The sequence below is a fragment of the Aptenodytes forsteri genome, unplaced genomic scaffold (assembly GCF_000699145.1).
Source record: "Aptenodytes forsteri isolate BGI_AS27 unplaced genomic scaffold, ASM69914v1 Scaffold329, whole genome shotgun sequence".
NCBI lineage: Eukaryota > Metazoa > Chordata > Aves > Sphenisciformes > Spheniscidae > Aptenodytes > Aptenodytes forsteri.
Genome location: NW_008796200.1, coordinates 398,424 through 416,246, shown reverse-complemented (window position 1 = coordinate 416,246; position 17,823 = coordinate 398,424). Strand labels below are relative to the sequence as shown.

At 49.0% G+C, this 17,823-nt stretch overlaps 1 protein-coding gene across 1 annotated transcript in view; it reads right to left on the bottom strand.

Annotated features, from left to right (window-relative positions):
* Window positions 1-541: 541 nt before the first annotated feature.
* The window catches only part of LOC103906303 (inner centromere protein), a 20,427-nt gene continuing 3,145 nt past the window's right edge, over window positions 542-17,823 (bottom strand). Inside the window, exons 4-20 of the mRNA XM_019474352.1 lie at window positions 13,885-14,588; window positions 12,691-12,742; window positions 11,968-12,001; window positions 10,689-10,788; window positions 9,861-9,951; window positions 8,607-8,742; window positions 8,396-8,530; window positions 7,818-7,829; window positions 7,098-7,207; window positions 6,603-6,714; window positions 5,230-5,337; window positions 4,753-4,880; window positions 4,447-4,525; window positions 3,539-3,646; window positions 3,205-3,315; window positions 1,386-1,542; window positions 542-827 (exon numbers count right to left, since the gene is read on the bottom strand). Of these exons, the coding sequence (XP_019329897.1) occupies window positions 622-827; window positions 1,386-1,542; window positions 3,205-3,315; window positions 3,539-3,646; window positions 4,447-4,525; window positions 4,753-4,880; window positions 5,230-5,337; window positions 6,603-6,714; window positions 7,098-7,207; window positions 7,818-7,829; window positions 8,396-8,530; window positions 8,607-8,742; window positions 9,861-9,951; window positions 10,689-10,788; window positions 11,968-12,001; window positions 12,691-12,742; window positions 13,885-14,588 (2,383 nt within the window). The 3' untranslated portion in view covers window positions 542-621. The remainder of the gene's footprint in view (window positions 828-1,385; window positions 1,543-3,204; window positions 3,316-3,538; window positions 3,647-4,446; window positions 4,526-4,752; window positions 4,881-5,229; window positions 5,338-6,602; window positions 6,715-7,097; window positions 7,208-7,817; window positions 7,830-8,395; window positions 8,531-8,606; window positions 8,743-9,860; window positions 9,952-10,688; window positions 10,789-11,967; window positions 12,002-12,690; window positions 12,743-13,884; window positions 14,589-17,823) is intronic.

The following is a 17,823-nucleotide window of genomic DNA, read 5'->3' as shown; positions in this document are numbered from 1 at the left end:
AAAAGAACGGTGACAAGACATTTAGACACTGCTTAAACTGTCCAAGCAGATTTTTCTAACTGCAGGAAAAAGATTCTGGTTCAGAGTAACAAGAGGTCAGAAGAATTCTTGAAGGAAAACTACTTGCAGAGAGAAGCATTGTTAAATACATAAATGTAGGTACAGAATGGGTTATGAAAACATTACCTCCTCAGGAAGGAAAACTACTTGCAGAGAGAAGCATTCTTAAATACATAAATATAAGTACAGAATGGGTTATGAAAACATTACCCCCTCAGGGTGATTAAAAAATTTGATCTTCCCTAAAGCAATTTAATAGCTTCCTTGTGTAAGATTCTGCAAGCAATCTGAGGAAATATGTAATGCTGCAGTATCACGTCTTCAAACATCTGCATTTTCACTTGCAGACACCACAGCCATCGATCTCAAATCAGCCATCCAGAAGCATCACCCCACCATGATGACCAAACACTGACAGAATGTTTATTACAACAGGATTTTATTCAGTATTTTAATTTTTGTACAAAAAAAAGGGCTTAAAATTGTAAATACGCTGCATGCTAAGACAACACAAACTGATACACCAGATTGTATCCATAAAACATGTTTCTTCGCGTTTTCTCAGTTTTTGAAGTTGCAAGATGGGCCACAGGTAGATTTGGTGCCAGGGGGGGAATGCCAAACTGCTGAGCTCGTGCGCTTGAAGTATCGAGGCTTGCTCTTGCCAAAAATATCCTCCAGCTTAGGGCTTGGAATTAGCCCAAAGAGTTGGTCAACATTGACTGGGTGATAGTATTGGTGTAAAATGGCTTGATTAAGCTGAGACCCTACGGAAACAACCATATCAGAGAAGCAGACTCATTATAAGGAAGTTTTCAGTGTTCTGCTTAAGGTGCCCTTTCCCTTGGAGCCTGCAGGACAATTACTCTTCTCCCACGCCTGAAAAAACTATTAGCCATACAGTGAGTGTGATTAACGTTTTTCCTGCTCATTGCAAAGCTGTGAACCCCACACCCATCTTCAGGTTGCCAGCAGCGCTTGTTTTAAGTTACTCAGCACACTAGACATATCCCAAACCCACCACACCTTGGTTTCCCTCAGGAGGATGGGCTGCCTCATTACTAGCGAGCCCCCACCATTCTTTTCACACCCTCGGATCCAAACACCTGCGTGGAGGTCTTTGGTTTAACTTCAACACAACAGCACTTGCAGGAATGCAGCTCCAGTCCCCCTCACCGCCCAGAGCCAGCAGCTGCCAGCACTGCTGAAGCCTCACAGGCTCCTGGACTGCGCTTCGGGAAGCTGAGATTGCACCAAGTCAATCTGGAGAGCTCCAGCTTCCCAGGGAAGGAATTAAAGGAAACCGAACCAAACTTGGCACCTACCATCGGCCCAGGCAGGGACAGGCTTCCGAGGTTCATTCTCATCATCTGTGGAGTCATCACTGTTCAGATCCATCCCGTAGTTATTTTCGTTTACCTTTGGGGATCTGGATTCCTTTGTGCCCTTCGGGGGCCCCAAGTAGGATGTGGAGATAGATTTCTGAAACCACAGAGACAGCATCGATTAGAGCAGGAAGCAGACCTTCCAGCCCAGCAGGAGAGCTTGCCGTGCCGGGGCAGGCTGACCACCAGACCCATGCGGTCTGACCCTTCGCAGGCACCTCAGAGCTCTGGCACCAGCAGGACGAACAGACTGCGCTGAGGTCCCAGCTTAGATCCCACAGCAAGTTGCTGTTAAGGCATCTAGACGGTACCCTCACACTGAGCATAAGCCACGAGTTAAGAGGCGAGTTCCCAATGCCACGTGCTGGGCAAGGAGCTTCACTGTAAAGGGAAGGTTGCCAGAAACAAGAGCTGACAGCTGACTTTCTAGAGCAGATGCTTCATTCACACTCATTTTCACCCCTAGTTCAAAAAAACAGGAGAGCCAAAAAGGTCACCTACCTGCGTATGGGAAGCCTTTGATCTACACGTTAACTGGAACATCTATAATATTCCTACCTGACAGGTAACTTGGGTTGAGTTTTTCGGTAAAACCCAGAAGTGCTCAAATGCTTTTGGCTTTTTTTTTTTTAACTGAACTTTGCTTTGAAACCATGGCCCCCCTCAACACCCAAGCTGTAGCACGGGACTGTGTACTGCAGCAGGGACTGCGAAACGCAGAGCTGACACAGCCGCTTGCCTACCCTGCAGCTTCCAAGCTGCCAGGAAGAGCCTGCCAGCACCCGGCCAGGAAAAAGCCAGGGCTCTGTTTCACACTGAAGCTGCAGGTCAGAACAGCGCAAGCCAAAGCTCGGAGACACCGCCTGGCTTTGAGGTGAGGAACAGGGATGACTAGAAGACCTGACAGTCGTATGTAGTACAGGAGTACCTAGAGGCGCTGACCAGAGGATAACCAGGAAGGCAAGCCTAATTCTGCAGGACTCTGCATTAAGGGAATGCAGAAATATACACACATCTGTACAAATACAAAAACTGCCACTGTGCTCAGTGACTTGATAACTACTTTTAACCCTTTTCCCCTCCTGTTTCTTGTCAAAAAGCCTTAGAAGAACATACCATGTATTGCTAAGCACTTGGCTTTTGCACACGTGGCTCTACCACTCAAACCCTTTCGACATGTTTCACGGCAAATCTGCTTTTCATTCTCTAGAGCTCTGACATGAGTCACAGCACAGAGAAGTCGAGCAGGAAGAAGAGGAGCCTGTCAGCCCCAAGACAAGAGGGTTTACCGGCAGAGGCAGTACTCGAGCCTGACTGAGCAGCTTTTTCCACACCCCTCCAGTTACCAGGTCTAAGCAGCTCCAATTCAAACAGGCTCTGGAGACCTAACAGCCAGACTTCACCGTCAGGCCGGAATCAGGCTGCTACAGTGCCTCTCCAGGCGCTGCAGGCTAAGCTGACGCCTCATGATGTGCTGCCATCCTGTGGCCATTTCCAACATCTTTTCTGAGATAAAACACTTGTTTTTCCTTCAGGTTCCCCCTGTGCTGGCTGAGCTCTCGGCCAAGCACCCAAGATGACAGACATCCCCATCCTCTGCACAGATGCCTGTTAAACCCCAACAGCCTACACTTGAGGGCTTCATTTCCTGCTCCATCACTGATGGATAATAAATCTGCAGGCTGGCTCCAAACCACAGGAGCCAATTAGACGCCACAGACTCATTTTATTTGAGGGCTCTGCTGGAACCAGGACTCACCTCTACAGTTTTGTTCAGCCGTGTGCCAGAGGCAGCAGACAATGCTTCTGGTTGCTTGATTTTCTTCTCCTCTCCCAGCTGCTGCCGGGGCTCCTGCAGACCATCTTCCTCCTGTTACGACGCAAGAATTAAGTCATTCTTCATTCACGTTCACCCAAGCAAAACAGCCAGACTATCTCTGGAACCGAGCCATATTTTCTGGGGCCCTTGTAAGAAAGTCCTCAGTCCCTCTGTGTCTTCTTCTGCAGAAAAAACCCAAACCCTAGACTCAAAGATAAAGGCTCCTCTCTTTCCTCAGATCCAGATCAACAAGGTCTCTAGAGCCCACGCTCACCTTTACCACTTGGAGCCAGGTATTAGAAGCCATGGCAATGGATTCTGGTTGCTTGGCTCTCGTCTCCTGCCCAGGCTGCTGGTGCAGCATTTTTGGGCTCTCTTCCTCCTAATAAAGAGAAAAAATTTTCACTGCTTAAACTCCTTTTCCACCCAAACCACTTTATCCAGGAGTTCCTTCTCCCATACTACTCAGTAGGGAAGGGCTAACAGGAGGGCAAGAGCTGCAGGTGAGTAAGAGCAGCAAGAGCAAGTACAGAAGGAAGAATTTATCCTTAAGAGTAGCAGCATTTGGGGGTTTGATTTTTTACTAATGAAGGCAGCAGAAGAAAGAGCAATGTTAGAGTAGAAAGAGCAGAAAGAAAATGTTACTGTGATATTTTGAGACAAACAGCCTTGACTGTTTGTCTCAAAACATAACATTCTTTGTATAAATGCAAATGATGTTACATGAAGCCATATGATACCTGAAAGTTTGTTATGGGGATCACATCCTCCAAATACAGTGAGTGAATGTAGTAGGAAAAAAATAAACTTCTTACTAATTTCCATATTCATTTAAGTATCAGTGAATGCCATTTGGAGGTGTTCTTCAAAGTGCCATTGTATGGCTGTCATCCATCTTGTGATGGGGCTGAGAAGGCTCACCTGTTAACAAGAAAACAGTCAACCCCAACTTTATCAACAGAGTTGGCTTATTCTTGCACAAACCCCAACTCCTTACAATAACATGTTTGGCTCGCCATTGGTTTTATCATATTTGTTCCTCTAAATAACATAATAGCAAATGTTAAAACCTTAAACAGTAAACTGCACTTGGAAAACAAGTCTGATCTTACGATAAGTCTGTGTATCCTATGCCTCACTAGTTTACAAAGAAGTTGTTCCAAGACCACTTCAACTCCCCACCTTTATGTTTTTTTCAGCAAACACCGCTGACTCCAGCTGTGGTTGGGGACCCTTCTCTTTCCCTCGCTGTTTGTGATCCCTGGAGGAAAAAAAAGAAATCTATAATTTAACTATAGAGGAAAGCATGTCTGCCTACCCAACCCCCCCACCCCAAGCATTCTTATAGCCTCTTGCTTCAGCACCCCAAACCTTTGGGACAGCCTGACACTCTCACCAGTCTCCCAATTTCAGCAATACTATTTATATTTACTGCTTCACCATGCCTGTTGCCAAGTCCCCTCCTCCAGGACAGAAACAAGCTAATACCTCTCCTTCACTTGTTCCACCTGTTGCTGCTCTACAAGATTTTTCAGTTCCAAGACTTTCTTTCCTTTTTCTTTCACTTCATCCTCTCTCCTTTTCTGCAGTGGTTCTTGCTGCTCAAATTCATCTTCCTCCTGAAGAAGAAAGAAGAAAACCCTTGTAACCCTCCAGCTCAAGTGGGGAAAGATGGGAGGATATGAAGCAAATGCTTTAGACAAACTGTGCTTTTTATATCCCATTCTTACCTTCCACAGCCTGCCTACCAATTGGGTGGTCTCTCCCTTCTGTCCCCACAGGTACCGCTGTGTTCAAACCCAATATCAACTGTCTAGACAGAAATCTTGCAGCACGGACCTTAAAATCCCTGCAGCAGGAGAGGCAGTAACCTTTCCCTGTCCCACCAGTCGGAACAGTGTATGGGTTCCCTGCCACTCCTTTCCTTTTCTACATGCAGGAGGGACCTAGAGTTGCTCTTACCACCCTCAGCGCTTTCTGCTTCCGCGCATCAGCTTCCCCATGCTTCTTCGACAGTTTTTTCTTGCTCCGCTCCTCTGCCACTTTCTCTTCCCGCACTTGTGAGAGGCGCACCTGAGAAAGCCACAAGTGTCTGCTCCACCGCCCCCGAGGACACACCTCACAGCCTTGTCCAAATGGAGGACGGGGACTGCTTCCGAAGTCCGTTGATATTCCAGGTCCTAATGAGACTGAGAACCCAACACCCAGCAAGCAGCACGTGTGCATTAGATTTAGCGCCAACCTTGTGCAGCAAGTCCACCACTTACTGCAGGCCATGCGAAGAGACACCCATTGCTTGGAGTGACAGGAGAAAGGAGCACAGAGACCATTACACAACCCCAAATTACATGCTTCCATCTTGTAAGTGATTCTCTGCAGAACAAGGGGATGCAACATCTGGTTTCTGCTTTGCCTGCAGTGCTGCTGTCAACTAACTGAACTGCAGTATGAACTGAGGATGCGAAAGCTGACTGAGCCCCAGAGACACGGTTCCTCCACCTGAGCTGTCTGTCCACAGCAGCAGACTAGCCAGGGCTGTGCGTACTTTCGGCCGCTCAGGTGTTGGGAAAGGCTGAAAGGAGCACGATTCTTTTGTCTTCTAAGGCTGACCCTTTCCAAAGGTCACTTTAGTCCACCCCCCAAAATGAGCGACCATCCTTCTCCCAAAGGCTGCTAGGGCTCCAGGTCAGTCAGGCACAGCCTCCCTCAGTCCCGCAGAACCTGCACGGTTGTACAAAAGCAGCAACACTGTCTGCACGCAGCCATTAACAGCCCATCCTAGCAGGCTCTTCTTCTTCTACCTGTCCTCAAAAGAGGGCCAGACAAGGCTTTAAAAAAACCAAACACGATACAAATACACACACAGCCAAGTCTACTAGTCATGAGCATCCCTTGCGTGCTTGGTAGCTGTTCTTTCCCACCACGCTTGTGCAACCCCCTGCAAGCACTGCGGCTTCGCTGCCTGTAACGTTTTGTGCTAACAGCTCACTCTGAGTGCGCCGTAAGCTGAGTAAGGCTGTCTCACCTGCAGGGCCTGTTCACAGGACAGTTAAGGGATGCTGCCACATTCCTTGAACACAGAGCACCATAAACACTGCATGTCAGAACAGGAATGTTTAGAACCGCTGCAGAGGTACGGAGAACAAAAGCCTCCTCTTGTTAGACAGAGTTTCAGTGTCTCTGATGCAGACTTACCCACCACCTGATTAGTCACCATCAGCAGGATTCCTGTGCTTGCATGTATCATGCCAGTGACCCGTTTGCACCCTCTTGGTCCCACAGCTCACAGAGATAACGTCACAGTACTGAGTGGTCCAAAGCTTGGTCAGCTTTCTTACCTTCTCATCATTTTGTAAAGTCTTCTGCTCCATCCGCTTTTTCTTCTCTTCTTCCATTTGTTCCACCCGCTCCCGAGCCTGCAGTGCCTTCCTCAGACGCTCTTCCCTCTTCCTGGGCAGTGTGTGTGCAAGAGGGGCTTGTTAGCTTTGTCTGCTCTAGCACAGAGGATGATGGGGGAACAGGGACTTACAGGACATGGTAATGGGGGAAAACAGTTGTTTTGCTCAACTTGCTTTGGCTGAGCTTAGCCTCAGCTCATTTCTGGATAAAGTTCAGACATTAGCAGGTGCTTTGCACTGATGCAGTCCTTACTGCAGTGAGCCATGAAGAGCAGTGCTCAGGGTCACTTGCAGGCAGCATCACTTGCAAAATGCTCCTTCCAAGTGGGAGGCACAAAGCACGGTACAGCAGTGCTGTCTGCCTGGCAGGGAAGGCCTCCAAGGCAATTCTGTGCTGAACCAGGGAAGGAACAGGAGGTAAGGGACCCAACTCACTGCTTCATTTCTGCCTGCCGCCGTCTCTTTTCCTCCTCCACTTTCTTTTTCCTCTGTTCCTCAGCTTCCTGCTTCTTCCTGAGACTCTCCAGTCTCTGCCGCTCCCTCTCCTGAAGGGAGATGAGTTCAGACTATACCAATTGCTGGGGCCTGTTTCTACCCTCAGGCTGCTTATGCCCAGGCAGCTAGAGGCTAGGCAGCCTGCTAAACAAAGAAGTCACCGTCAGTCATATTCACCCACACACCAGGATGGGAAGTGAATAGTAAGGAAGAAACAACGCAGGTTTGGCAACAGTGCTTATTCAACTAACGAGAGCAGAAGAGTCACAGGTATAGGAGGGAAACACCTCAGTCCTTCAGTTGTAGAGAATATGTTTAGGCAAGGAACAGCACACTCCTGCTGTAGGTGACCACCTATAGCAAATGCTCCTTGCCTGGGACAGTGTTACCCACGCCAGCAGCTGAGAGAATGGGGGAGAAGGGGCACAGTGCAAGTAGTCTTGCTTAGAGGCCAAAAGGTTTCCTAGCAGTTCCCAGCCCCAGCAGAACACACCTGCAAAGAGATCCTGCCACCTCACCACTGGTGTGGCCAGTTTACTTATTTGGACAGAGAGCTGCATGGATGCTAGTGTGAGGGGAAAGAGCTGTCAGTGCCCGTGAGGCAAGCAGCACAGCCGTTACAATCTTCCAGCCCCCACAGTTAAGGTTGTCATTACTTACAACAAAGTCTCCCTGTAGAGAAGAGACATAAAAAAATGACTAAGGGTTTGGAAGTAACACTAGAACTCCCCTTCATAGCACACCAACCCTGTTCTTAGCTGTAGTTCCTTATCGGTATGTGGTAGGGAACCCCTTGCCTGACCTCACGCTGCCTGTGTCTTTCAGCCCTGCAGCAGTCAATTATGCAAGACACAAGGGCAGATCCCCACTGCAAAGAGAGAAGCTTCCCACTTTCCTACGGTTCAACAGTCCCAGAATATAAAATGTTTCTGCTGACTATAGATAGAGCAACTGAGATTTCTCTGCATATGAGGAAGGTTTGAGGATTGGTGCTAAAGACCCCTGGACAATAACAGTGTGTGTGGACAGACTATGCAAGGCAACACCAACCAGTTTCCCTCCCCTGGGGAAGCTGAAGTAGAATTGAGGCCAGTTTGCTACGAGGACCTGCACTGATCCATGGTAGCAGACAGAACTAGGAATATGTTTATGCTTTTCTAAGCAAACAGTCCCTCATGCCACTCTCCCAAACTTGATCCCCTCCTCCAGCCCTGCGAGGGAAGGTGGGACTGACACACCTTAAGATCAGGCCGGGTGGGAGTATTGCGTTTGATGAAGTTCTTTATGACACCCCCACGTCCTGTGGGCCCCGGGCTCACGAGCAGCTGGTTTCGCTGCACAGCCTGCAGGAAGTTTTTCAACGGTCTAACAACCTAAGAGGAGAAGATGGAGGGAAGTCAGTACCTGCCAGGGAAAGGCAGGCAAAGAAGGGCCATGGCACCCACTCACCTTGCTAGCTGGAGAGGAAGAAGATGGAGACTGGTTTGCTGAATCCTTGTGCTTGTCATCCAAAGGGGAAAGGGTACGACCCCCTGGCTGCTGCTCGTTCCATGTAACACCCATTGCTTGTTTATAGCTTCTCGTCCTGGTGGCATTAGGAAGAGGCACATTAGGTGACCATCACGCTCCTCAATCTTGCCAGAAGCATTTACTTGCTGTTACACGCTTCCCTCTGCCTGCTCGCTGCCACCAGAGAACATGGGACTCCTATGAACTCAGTCGGCCCTGTGGCAGGCACACCATCCAGTCATGAATGAGGACAGGAAAGGTATGTGACAGCTTGGTAGGGGAACACCCAAGTTCCAGAGCAGTAATGTACAACATCATGCTCACTCTCATCCTCCACTCTGAGTCCCAGCAAGCAAGAAGTCTTTGTTCTATCTGGTATTAACAGCACAAGATAGACACAACCCCTGTGTGTTTGCAACTACCCAGCCCAGCTCACCTCACTGGCAGAGTTTCACATGCTTTAGAAATACTTTGGACACTCAAGATTTACGTGTGTCAGAAATTACTTCACTTGCATGCCCTAATTCCAGGGAAAAATGGGGGGACTGCTTCACTGCACAATGAGGGACCAATCCAGCAGCAGCCCTGAGGAAGGCTGCAGATCCTGACCCATCACACAGTGCTAAGCATCCATGTGAGAGCAGAGGTTACTGTTATTCTCCTTCCCATCCACTACGCACAGCAAATTCACCCCAGCAAAATCAGGACAGGAGGCTGAGGGCAAAGCTAAGAGCAGGTGAAATCTCACGTGAAACACCAGTAATACAGGTAGTGAGGAAACAAGTCAGGTATTCCAGACACTTGCACAAGATAAAAATAAATAAGTCAGTCACCTACTTGCATTGCCTTCTGAAACTACTCCTGGACCACCCCTTTATGAACCACTCAGAGTCACATCTAAGCTGTGAGTTAACCATGCTATCTTAGTCACCTTTGCTGGTTTGTGCATGGACTCCTGTCTGCTTCCCAAGCCAGACCTGGGTCCTAGACCCAAACAAGGCTGAAGGAGTCACAAGGAGCTCCCAGGAGACAAGATCTGGCCAAAGATGATTTCAAAACTACATTGGAAGGGGGGCTGGGGGGGAAGGTAGGGAAACAAACACCCAAAGCTTTTTAAAACAAATTATTTAAAAGGCCAGGCCCAAGTCCTTCCAGACCACTGGCTCATTCCTCCCCCTTGCAAATTTCTCATACCAGATGCGTGAGGGATTCTCCTGGGACTTGGCACAGTGGGGTTGTTCCTGGTTCTCGTTCTGGCGTTTGCTGTCTGGATTTACACAGCTTCCTGTGAAGAAACCTGTAGTTAGCACCATGTGCAAGGCATCCTGCAGGGCTCAGACTCTGGTCTCCAGCTCTTGTATGCTCAGAGCCCTGTGGCAGGTAACCAAACCGAGAAACCAGAAGCCTGGATGGCTACCTGGAATATCAGTGTTGTATACGTACACTGTGAAGCATGCTGTGGCACGCATCCTGTACAGACCCTTCTGAACAGGCACAATCTGTCTCACCAAAAGGCCTCCAGCTACTCTTCCCTCCACTCCAGCTACAGCTGCTTATCAGATCCTACAGTTCCCATGGGGGATAAATAAAAAGCCTGAATCTCTCCCTCTCCTTGCTTTGAGGCACAGTAAATAAACGGGACCTGTAAATCCTCACATAATATAAACCCAGAGGAAAGGGACATCAAGGCGCTTTAACAGAGCATTACACTATGTGGACGATTCCAGGTCTAAGAGCAATCTCCTTTCAAAGTGTCCCCACTTACTCATTTTGCAGATTGAGGTTGGACAGGACAGCATTTGTCTCAAGGCTTGGACACATTTACAAGACGTCCTTGCTTATCTAATTGCATGACTCACCTCTTCATGAGATCAAAAGTTTACCTGAAAAATTACCTTGACAGGTCAGAGGTGGTTTTGTTTCAACACAAGTCCCAGATTTTCCACAAACCCTCATGTTGACTCCCTACTCTGTGTGTCTTTGGGGTTTCATGCAAGAAAAGCAAGACCAACTCGAAGTTACCTTCATTGTTCCCTGCCTGCTGCTCAGGAGAGGGTAAGTGCTGTGCAGGAGGGCTGGCAGCTTGTATACTTTTGCTTGAAATGAGGACATCTTCAGAAGCCTGCAGGAAAAAGAAACAAGCATTCTCTCCAAAGAACAAGGCTATCGTGGACCCTCTGCCCTGAAAAAGCCAGTCACTTCCAACTGCTAGGCTAGGGTCTGCTCCTCTCTCAACTAGAGCTGTGCTGCATGGGTGCTGACTGGCTCATTTCAGTAACAGGGAGCCTGCTCACGAAACACCAGCCTCTGCAGGAAGGACAGTTGCCCAGCACTTCTCAACCAGAGCAGGAGCTTTACTGAACCTGGACTCCAAAGTCAAAGTGCCTCGAGAATGACAGGCAGCTTCTACACACCTTGGAGACACCAATTTTCAAACTACAGATATTCCAGTCCTGAAAGAAAGACAAGTCCCTGTAATGTGTCTCAGGTTACAAGATCATTAGGCACTTTTAAGTACCATTATGGTATATTCACAGGAGGACAAGCAAAAAAGTCGCTGCAGCACAGCACCCTAGCGTGTTATGAGGCTGCCTGCACACAGGCCGTGCTCTCCCCTACCTGCTAAGCTACCACCAGCTGCCACCACCACGATCCGGAGCAGAGCCACCTGCCCATTCCCACCTCTGCTGCTTCCCAACAGCACCAGGGAGCTGTTCTGAAGCAGAGCCCACCCCTCTCTCTGCTGGGCTAGTTTTCACCTCAGCGGGTTCGCAGCACAACCACACAAGCTGTTTTTGCCAGCTCGAAGTAGGGGATGGGTTTCTTTGTCCTGCTAGCACTGCAGGCTTATGCTAGCTTGCTGCTTACATAGCCTCAGCAGCCAAGGAAAGCACATTAACTTGAACTGCCCTCCTGATTTTTGTAGCTCAAACCAGCCAAGCAACAGAGACAGGCTAATACACACCAATTACCATGCCCAGCTGACAGGCAAAAAGCTTGCTGACTCCTGGGAATCTGGCCAAGCACCTCCAAAAACTCCCTCTTGAAGAGGCCTTATCAAGGCACAAAATTTCTCTGCCCACCAGGAGCCAGAGAGCCAACTGGCTTCGCTAGCTGCCTAAGCATTAGAAGGGCAGCACCGTCCAACTCAGCAGCGCCTTCGCTGAGCTTGAAGGGATGTGACAGAATGATCCCTTGCGCATTCATTCCCTGCTTCCAGTGGCAATGCTCAGCAAAAAGTATCAACTCAGGCAAGAAGGCGTCCAGACAGATAGTTTGTAGGCTGTTCCTTAGAACTTACCTTTTCACCTGGGGGATTCAGTTCCAGTCCAGGTCTGTAAAAGAAAAGCCATTTTAATTATTTCAACTCTCTGAAGGGCGAGTTACAGGTGATAAAAGTATGATGGAGCCAGCATACGGGACCCCAAGGAAAGTGCAGATTAATCTAAGTACATCCAGAGGCACAAGCCTGTTTCAGCCAGGCCACACAGAGGTGGAGCTGTAAATTCTTCTGACGGACCGTTCCATTGCATTACTGAACAACACACCGATGAGCTTTGTCCCCTTCTGCAGAACTTCCACGTAGCAGGTAAAAAGGAAGCTCCGTGAGCCTCAGGCTGAGTCTTACTCGTCCACCTTTCAGGTCAGACCACAGCTGACTGACCTCCAGCACCACCAGGCATTCCGAGGCTGGTTACAGCCAGGAATCCCAGGACATAATTCACACGAAGCCAGCCAACACCAGGCAGAGCAACTGCTGGCAGCCCCTCAGGCCTTATGGCATAGGCTGGACCCCACGCTAATGCAGTGCTTAACCCCACCATGCTCTGAACAGACTTCTGAAAAGGAAGACCTGTGCCTGAACAGCACAAACTTTGAAATATCAACCAGCCCCAGGTGACATCATCACTTAAACAGTCCGCTACAAAACCAGTCCTATATCTGCAATATAAGAGAGACCCATATCGCTTCCTTGCAGGGTTTTCTGTGGTTTCTTCCTGCCTGCTTTACATGGTAGCCTCACCTCATGCTGCTGGTCACATCTTCTTCCACAAAAACCTCCAAGGAGCTTTGACCTGGAGGAGAAAAACATAAGCTCGCTTGGGGATTTCATTCTGAGGCTTCCCAACAGCAGCAATGTGTGCGTGGTAGAGCTCAGGTCTCTGTGCAGGCTTTCCTCCCAGGGAACACGCCGATTGCTCATCTCAGCTTTCCACACCAGCACTACCACCTCCCTCAAGTGTCACTGACAAACCGGTGTAGGCTGGGAAGGCAGAGAACTGAAGCAGCAGCTCCTCTGCCTGCAGACTGCTCCAGCTGCACAAACATGCTCTTGCCTGTGTCAGAGATAGCATTTCCCAGTCAATTGACTTCAGCTACTGCCTCCCTACACGGTTTTATGCAGAGATTTGGTGGATTTAGGCTGATTTCATTCCCCCCATAACACCACTTAGCTGAAAGTGTTGTAACAAATGCCTAGATACAGTGTGACTCAAAGCTGACAAAACTAAATACCAAAGGCCTCAGTGCTTTATTAGAAGCCAATCTGACTTCAGAAGCAATTGTTTTAGAAAGTCCAAATAGCAAAACCTTCCCAGGAGTAGTGGGGACAGAGGATATGAGAAGTTTAGTGCTACCAGGAATAGCCTGGATTTCTGAATCTTGTTTCCTCCAATGACTGTGCTATTTGGTTCTCAGTCCATCCATTCTATCTTCACCCAACAAGCATTTAAGTTCCTCTGCCAATTTCAGCCAAATTTCAGGGGGTGGAGACATTCAGTTCCCATAGATTTTCTGGAGAGTTGGCAGAAGACACTGAAGTTAAAGGCCCTCCTCATGGAATGCTGTAGTCTCTCCTGATCAGCCAAACTGCACACGCGGCTAGAACCAGCCAGACTGCATTTTCCCTTTCACTCTTGTTTTTTTGCCTATCCACAACCTATGTAACCCAACCTCCAATCCCTGGGCCTATGCCCCAGCAGACACTTTCTTCACCTGCTGCAGCAAAACACGGCCTGAGACTTGGTCCGGCAGCAGATGAGGACCTGAAGATTGCACCCCAAATGGGTGGAAGCCACAAGGCCTATCGACAAGGAGACTAAGAGGAGCCAGAGACAGAGTTAATACGGATGAGCAGCTCCACAGCTGCTTACTCCCCGCACCAAAGCCGAGAAGCTGATTCAGCCAAATGAAGGCACTTGACAAGTGAAAAACTTACAGCTCACTCTGCTGGAGGCAGAGGATGATTCTCGCGCCGCTGCCTTCTTTGAAATGGCCCTGCTGATAGACCTCCGGATCATGCTCTCTCTTTTGCTGGCCAGTGAATATTTTTCTGCCAAGGAGGCCCTATGGCTCTTGTGGGGGCCACCCACAAAGCTTCGGCGTCCAGAGCAACGGCGCGTTTTGGTTCTCACTGTACTTATTTTGCTGTCAGAGTCCTGGAAAAGCACCTTTTCGAGGCCTCGAGGAGATCGATCTCCTTGGAGCATGGCAGGATCTCCATTTCTAGCAGCCTTGGGAGTGGGGGTACTTGCTCTTCTTTTGGGGGCCTCCTCCCCCTCCCTTGCTGTCTGGCCAGCAGGGATCGCAGCGACGGAAGACACATCGTGCAGCTCAGTGGCTGCGTCCCCCTTGGGCAACTGCTCCCCCGTAACAGCCTTACAGGCTGCATCACTGCTATCGGCATCCTGAGGGGAGTCCTGACACTCCGCCTTCACCGCGGGACCGCGCGCTTCTGCCGGCCATTTCCCAGTCAGTGCTGGGAGCTCGGTTTTCACACTGGCCTCAGACCTCACCGCACAGTCGGGCACGGACACCTCTTCCCCGTGACGGCCGGGGTTCTGGGGTTGCTCTTTGCTGTGGCGCCTTTGGGAACTCGACTTGGAATACACTGGCTTGGTGCTGCTTCTCCTTCTGGACAACCTTAAAGAAAAACAATTTTAAATGAAGCGATGAAAGCGTGTCCCGCTCCCAAATGATTTTTAGAGAAAAAAAAGCAGACAACAAGTTTTGAAGTGAACCCGCAGGCTTCTTCCCTCCACCATTCCCCCTCCCAACCCATCTCTTATCACCGGGGAAATGCAGGAGCTGAACCTTGAGAGCTCACAGATGCGCTCTGGCAGATTTAGCTGGAACAATTTAGAAATTGCCGCTTACTGCTCTCTGCTGCCTGCACGATTTTTTTTTGCTGGACGTTACTACCCTATACCATGGGCAGGAGTGCAGGGCACATACCCTCACTGCAGCCATCCCAGCTATCAGCCTGGCACGCTGGGTTGACTCGCAAATAAAGGTTGTATCATACAGACACAAACTGCAGCAGCTGAGGTACCAGGACACTCGTTGCTCTTTGCAGATGGTAATCCACAGCCCCAGGTGGAGCTGACACCGGAGGACAGTAAAGTCATACTGGTACAACCAACTCCACTCCATTTGCCTTGAGCAAAGTACAGACATCCACACAGGGAGGGATTTTGGATCAAAAATATCGCAGTCTCCTATGACCAACTTTGTGCAGAAGTCTCCCCTGTAGAGATCTACAAGATCCCGGCTAGAAACAGAGGGCTCTGCCGCTCTCTGGCAGGCTGCTCAGTATAAAACACAACCCAAGCACTGGGGAGGCAGGGACCCAAGCACTGAGAAAACATCCACGGCTCTAAACGCAGAGTTTGTGAACAGGCTGGGAAACACAGCAATGCTGCCACACACGTGGTACCGGACAGCGCAACCCTGAGGAAGGCAACAAAAAAATACCTGTACAGTTAGGACTCACGAATTCTTTGAATTACTGTTATTTAAGGGAAAAATTATCAGGTACAGTAACTGTCTCTAGCTCTACTGCTTCAGTTAAACCCGACCAACCACATAGAGGCTTGGGGAACTTCCGCAGTGAAATCCTCTTCGCTCCGTTAGGTAACTTGCCACAAGAGGATGGAGCCACATGCTTGATCAGCAAGTCAAGGAGATGAGGTGGACAAATCCAAAACCAAAGGACAACTTTGGATGTCCAGAGAAAGGCAGTTTCCGATGCCAAAGTGACCCAGAGGTAGCCAGGTAAAGGGTGGAGACTGGAGACAAATACGAAACGGAGAGCTAACGTGGAAGCGCGCAACAGCTAGAAAAGGCAGCTAAGAAAACCCACTGCGGTGTAAGGACAAGGTTTTACAGCCCCTGGCGCAAGACCACCAGCAAGCAGTGACTTGTCCTACTGCCAGTATTCAAGCTGATACCCTCTGCCCTCCTTCCAGCCTCGTTTTCTTAATTTCCCATTCTGACCTCTAGCAAGAAGAGGGACTTTTTGCTAGAATTAGCAAAAAAGACTACTAATTGGGAAATGTGTAACTAACAATACACTAAGAAATGGGTTTTAAAATACATACTGAGAAAAACAGAGCAAGGAAAACAACAATGGCCTGACCTTGCAGGATGGAGCACAACGTGCTGAACTGCAGCATGAGCTTCCTGTTGACAAGTGACCGCCCGCCCAGGCGTTCTGTCACATCAGCAGATCTTTCTCAAAACTAAGTTTAAATGAGGAAAAATACATGCAAGACTTGTCTTCTCCAGGGGAGCAACCCAGCTTCTACCTGAAAACCAACAGTATGTCTTAAGAGCTCTCCCCATTTAGATCTGCAACGTTTTCTTCTCCTGCCCTCCCTCACCACACACACACACGAACTTCCCACGCTTCCTTACTATTCTGGCTGTTCTCTCCATCCTCCATGTCTGGTTTCTGACAGTCTTTTAGTTCTAACTCTTCCCGTCCAACTTCTGTGGGTTTTTCACCACGGTTATCAACATTTAAGTGCCTTAACACATAAACAGTTTACTACCTCGTGCCCAGTGACGAGGTTTGGGTCACACTACAGCAACTGTCAGCGTGCCGACCCTCAGCTCGCAGCACGTGCTTCTCTGAAGGGACGGTTACCTTAACCGCCCTGCCGCTGACCACGAGATGAGAGCAGATACACAGGCAGCTACCAGGAAGCAGTGGCATCAGGGAAGTTAATTAGCCTCGCAGCCATCCCTGACTACACGTGCAATTAAATCGTGCCCTACACCATCCTGCCTTGGCGTCTGTTTGCAGGCAACTGTTGTCTACTTAGGACTAGTTTTAACAACCTCAAGTACAGCTGGTTCTAAGCAAGTCACTTGGAATTTCCACTTCAGTTCCACCGCTAATCCCTTCGAGCCTTTCTGCCTGCCAGTTCAAACAATGACCGCGGACCTGCTGTTTCTGCATGTCGCTGGTAGCAAGTTCCATTCTCGGGTTCTCTCGGGCACCAGCACAAAGGTTTAGGGAGTGAACACCAGTAGCAACCTCAGGTCAAAAATCGCGCTGAAACAAAATCAAGTAAAAAAAACCCCAAATCCAAACAGATAAGAAAACAGAATATTTATTATTCTTTGTTTCTAACCAGAAAAAAGAAAAACCAAAAATGAAAGTGAATGAAACCAGCCAACTCTATCCCAAACTGTCGCAAGAATCAAAGTGTCGATTGATCTTGTCATGCCATTTTCAATGTATTTGCTAACTCAGGGAACGAAGAGGCTATTTTATGTTCTTGTGTATGTGGAAAGTTACTATTTTGTTTCAGTCTTAAACGCCGTGGGGCAGAGCCAGAACAACCGACTCACCTACCTCCTCCTGTTTGGCTCCTTATTTTCATCTTTCAGGCAGGAGGACTGCCTTTTCTTGGGACGCCTCCTCTGTGATGGTGTTTTGGGCATTAACTGACTATTTTGTTTCAGTCTTAAACGCCGTGGGGCAGAGCCAGAACAACCGACTCACCTACCTCCTCCTGTTTGGCTCCTTATTTTCATCTTTCAGGCAGGAGGACTGCCTTTTCTTGGGACGCCTCCTCTGTGATGGTGTTTTGGGCATTAACTGAGGTTCAGCCCCAAAGTTGCTGTTGAGCAAACACAGAAGACAGAGCGCTTCCCCCCACTGCCTAGAACAACGCTATCCACAACCCATCCGCAAAATACGGGTCACTCATTGAGAAAGATGAGCGCTGGGCGAGAAACAAGCGAGCGAGATGTACCGGCCACCGGGCACCAAGGGCCAAACCGAGCGGCTGAAGGCACGGCCACGTTAAATTGCAGTCGCTCAGCTGCGAGACCCAACGCCCGCCAGGCCTCGCACCAGGGCTGGCCC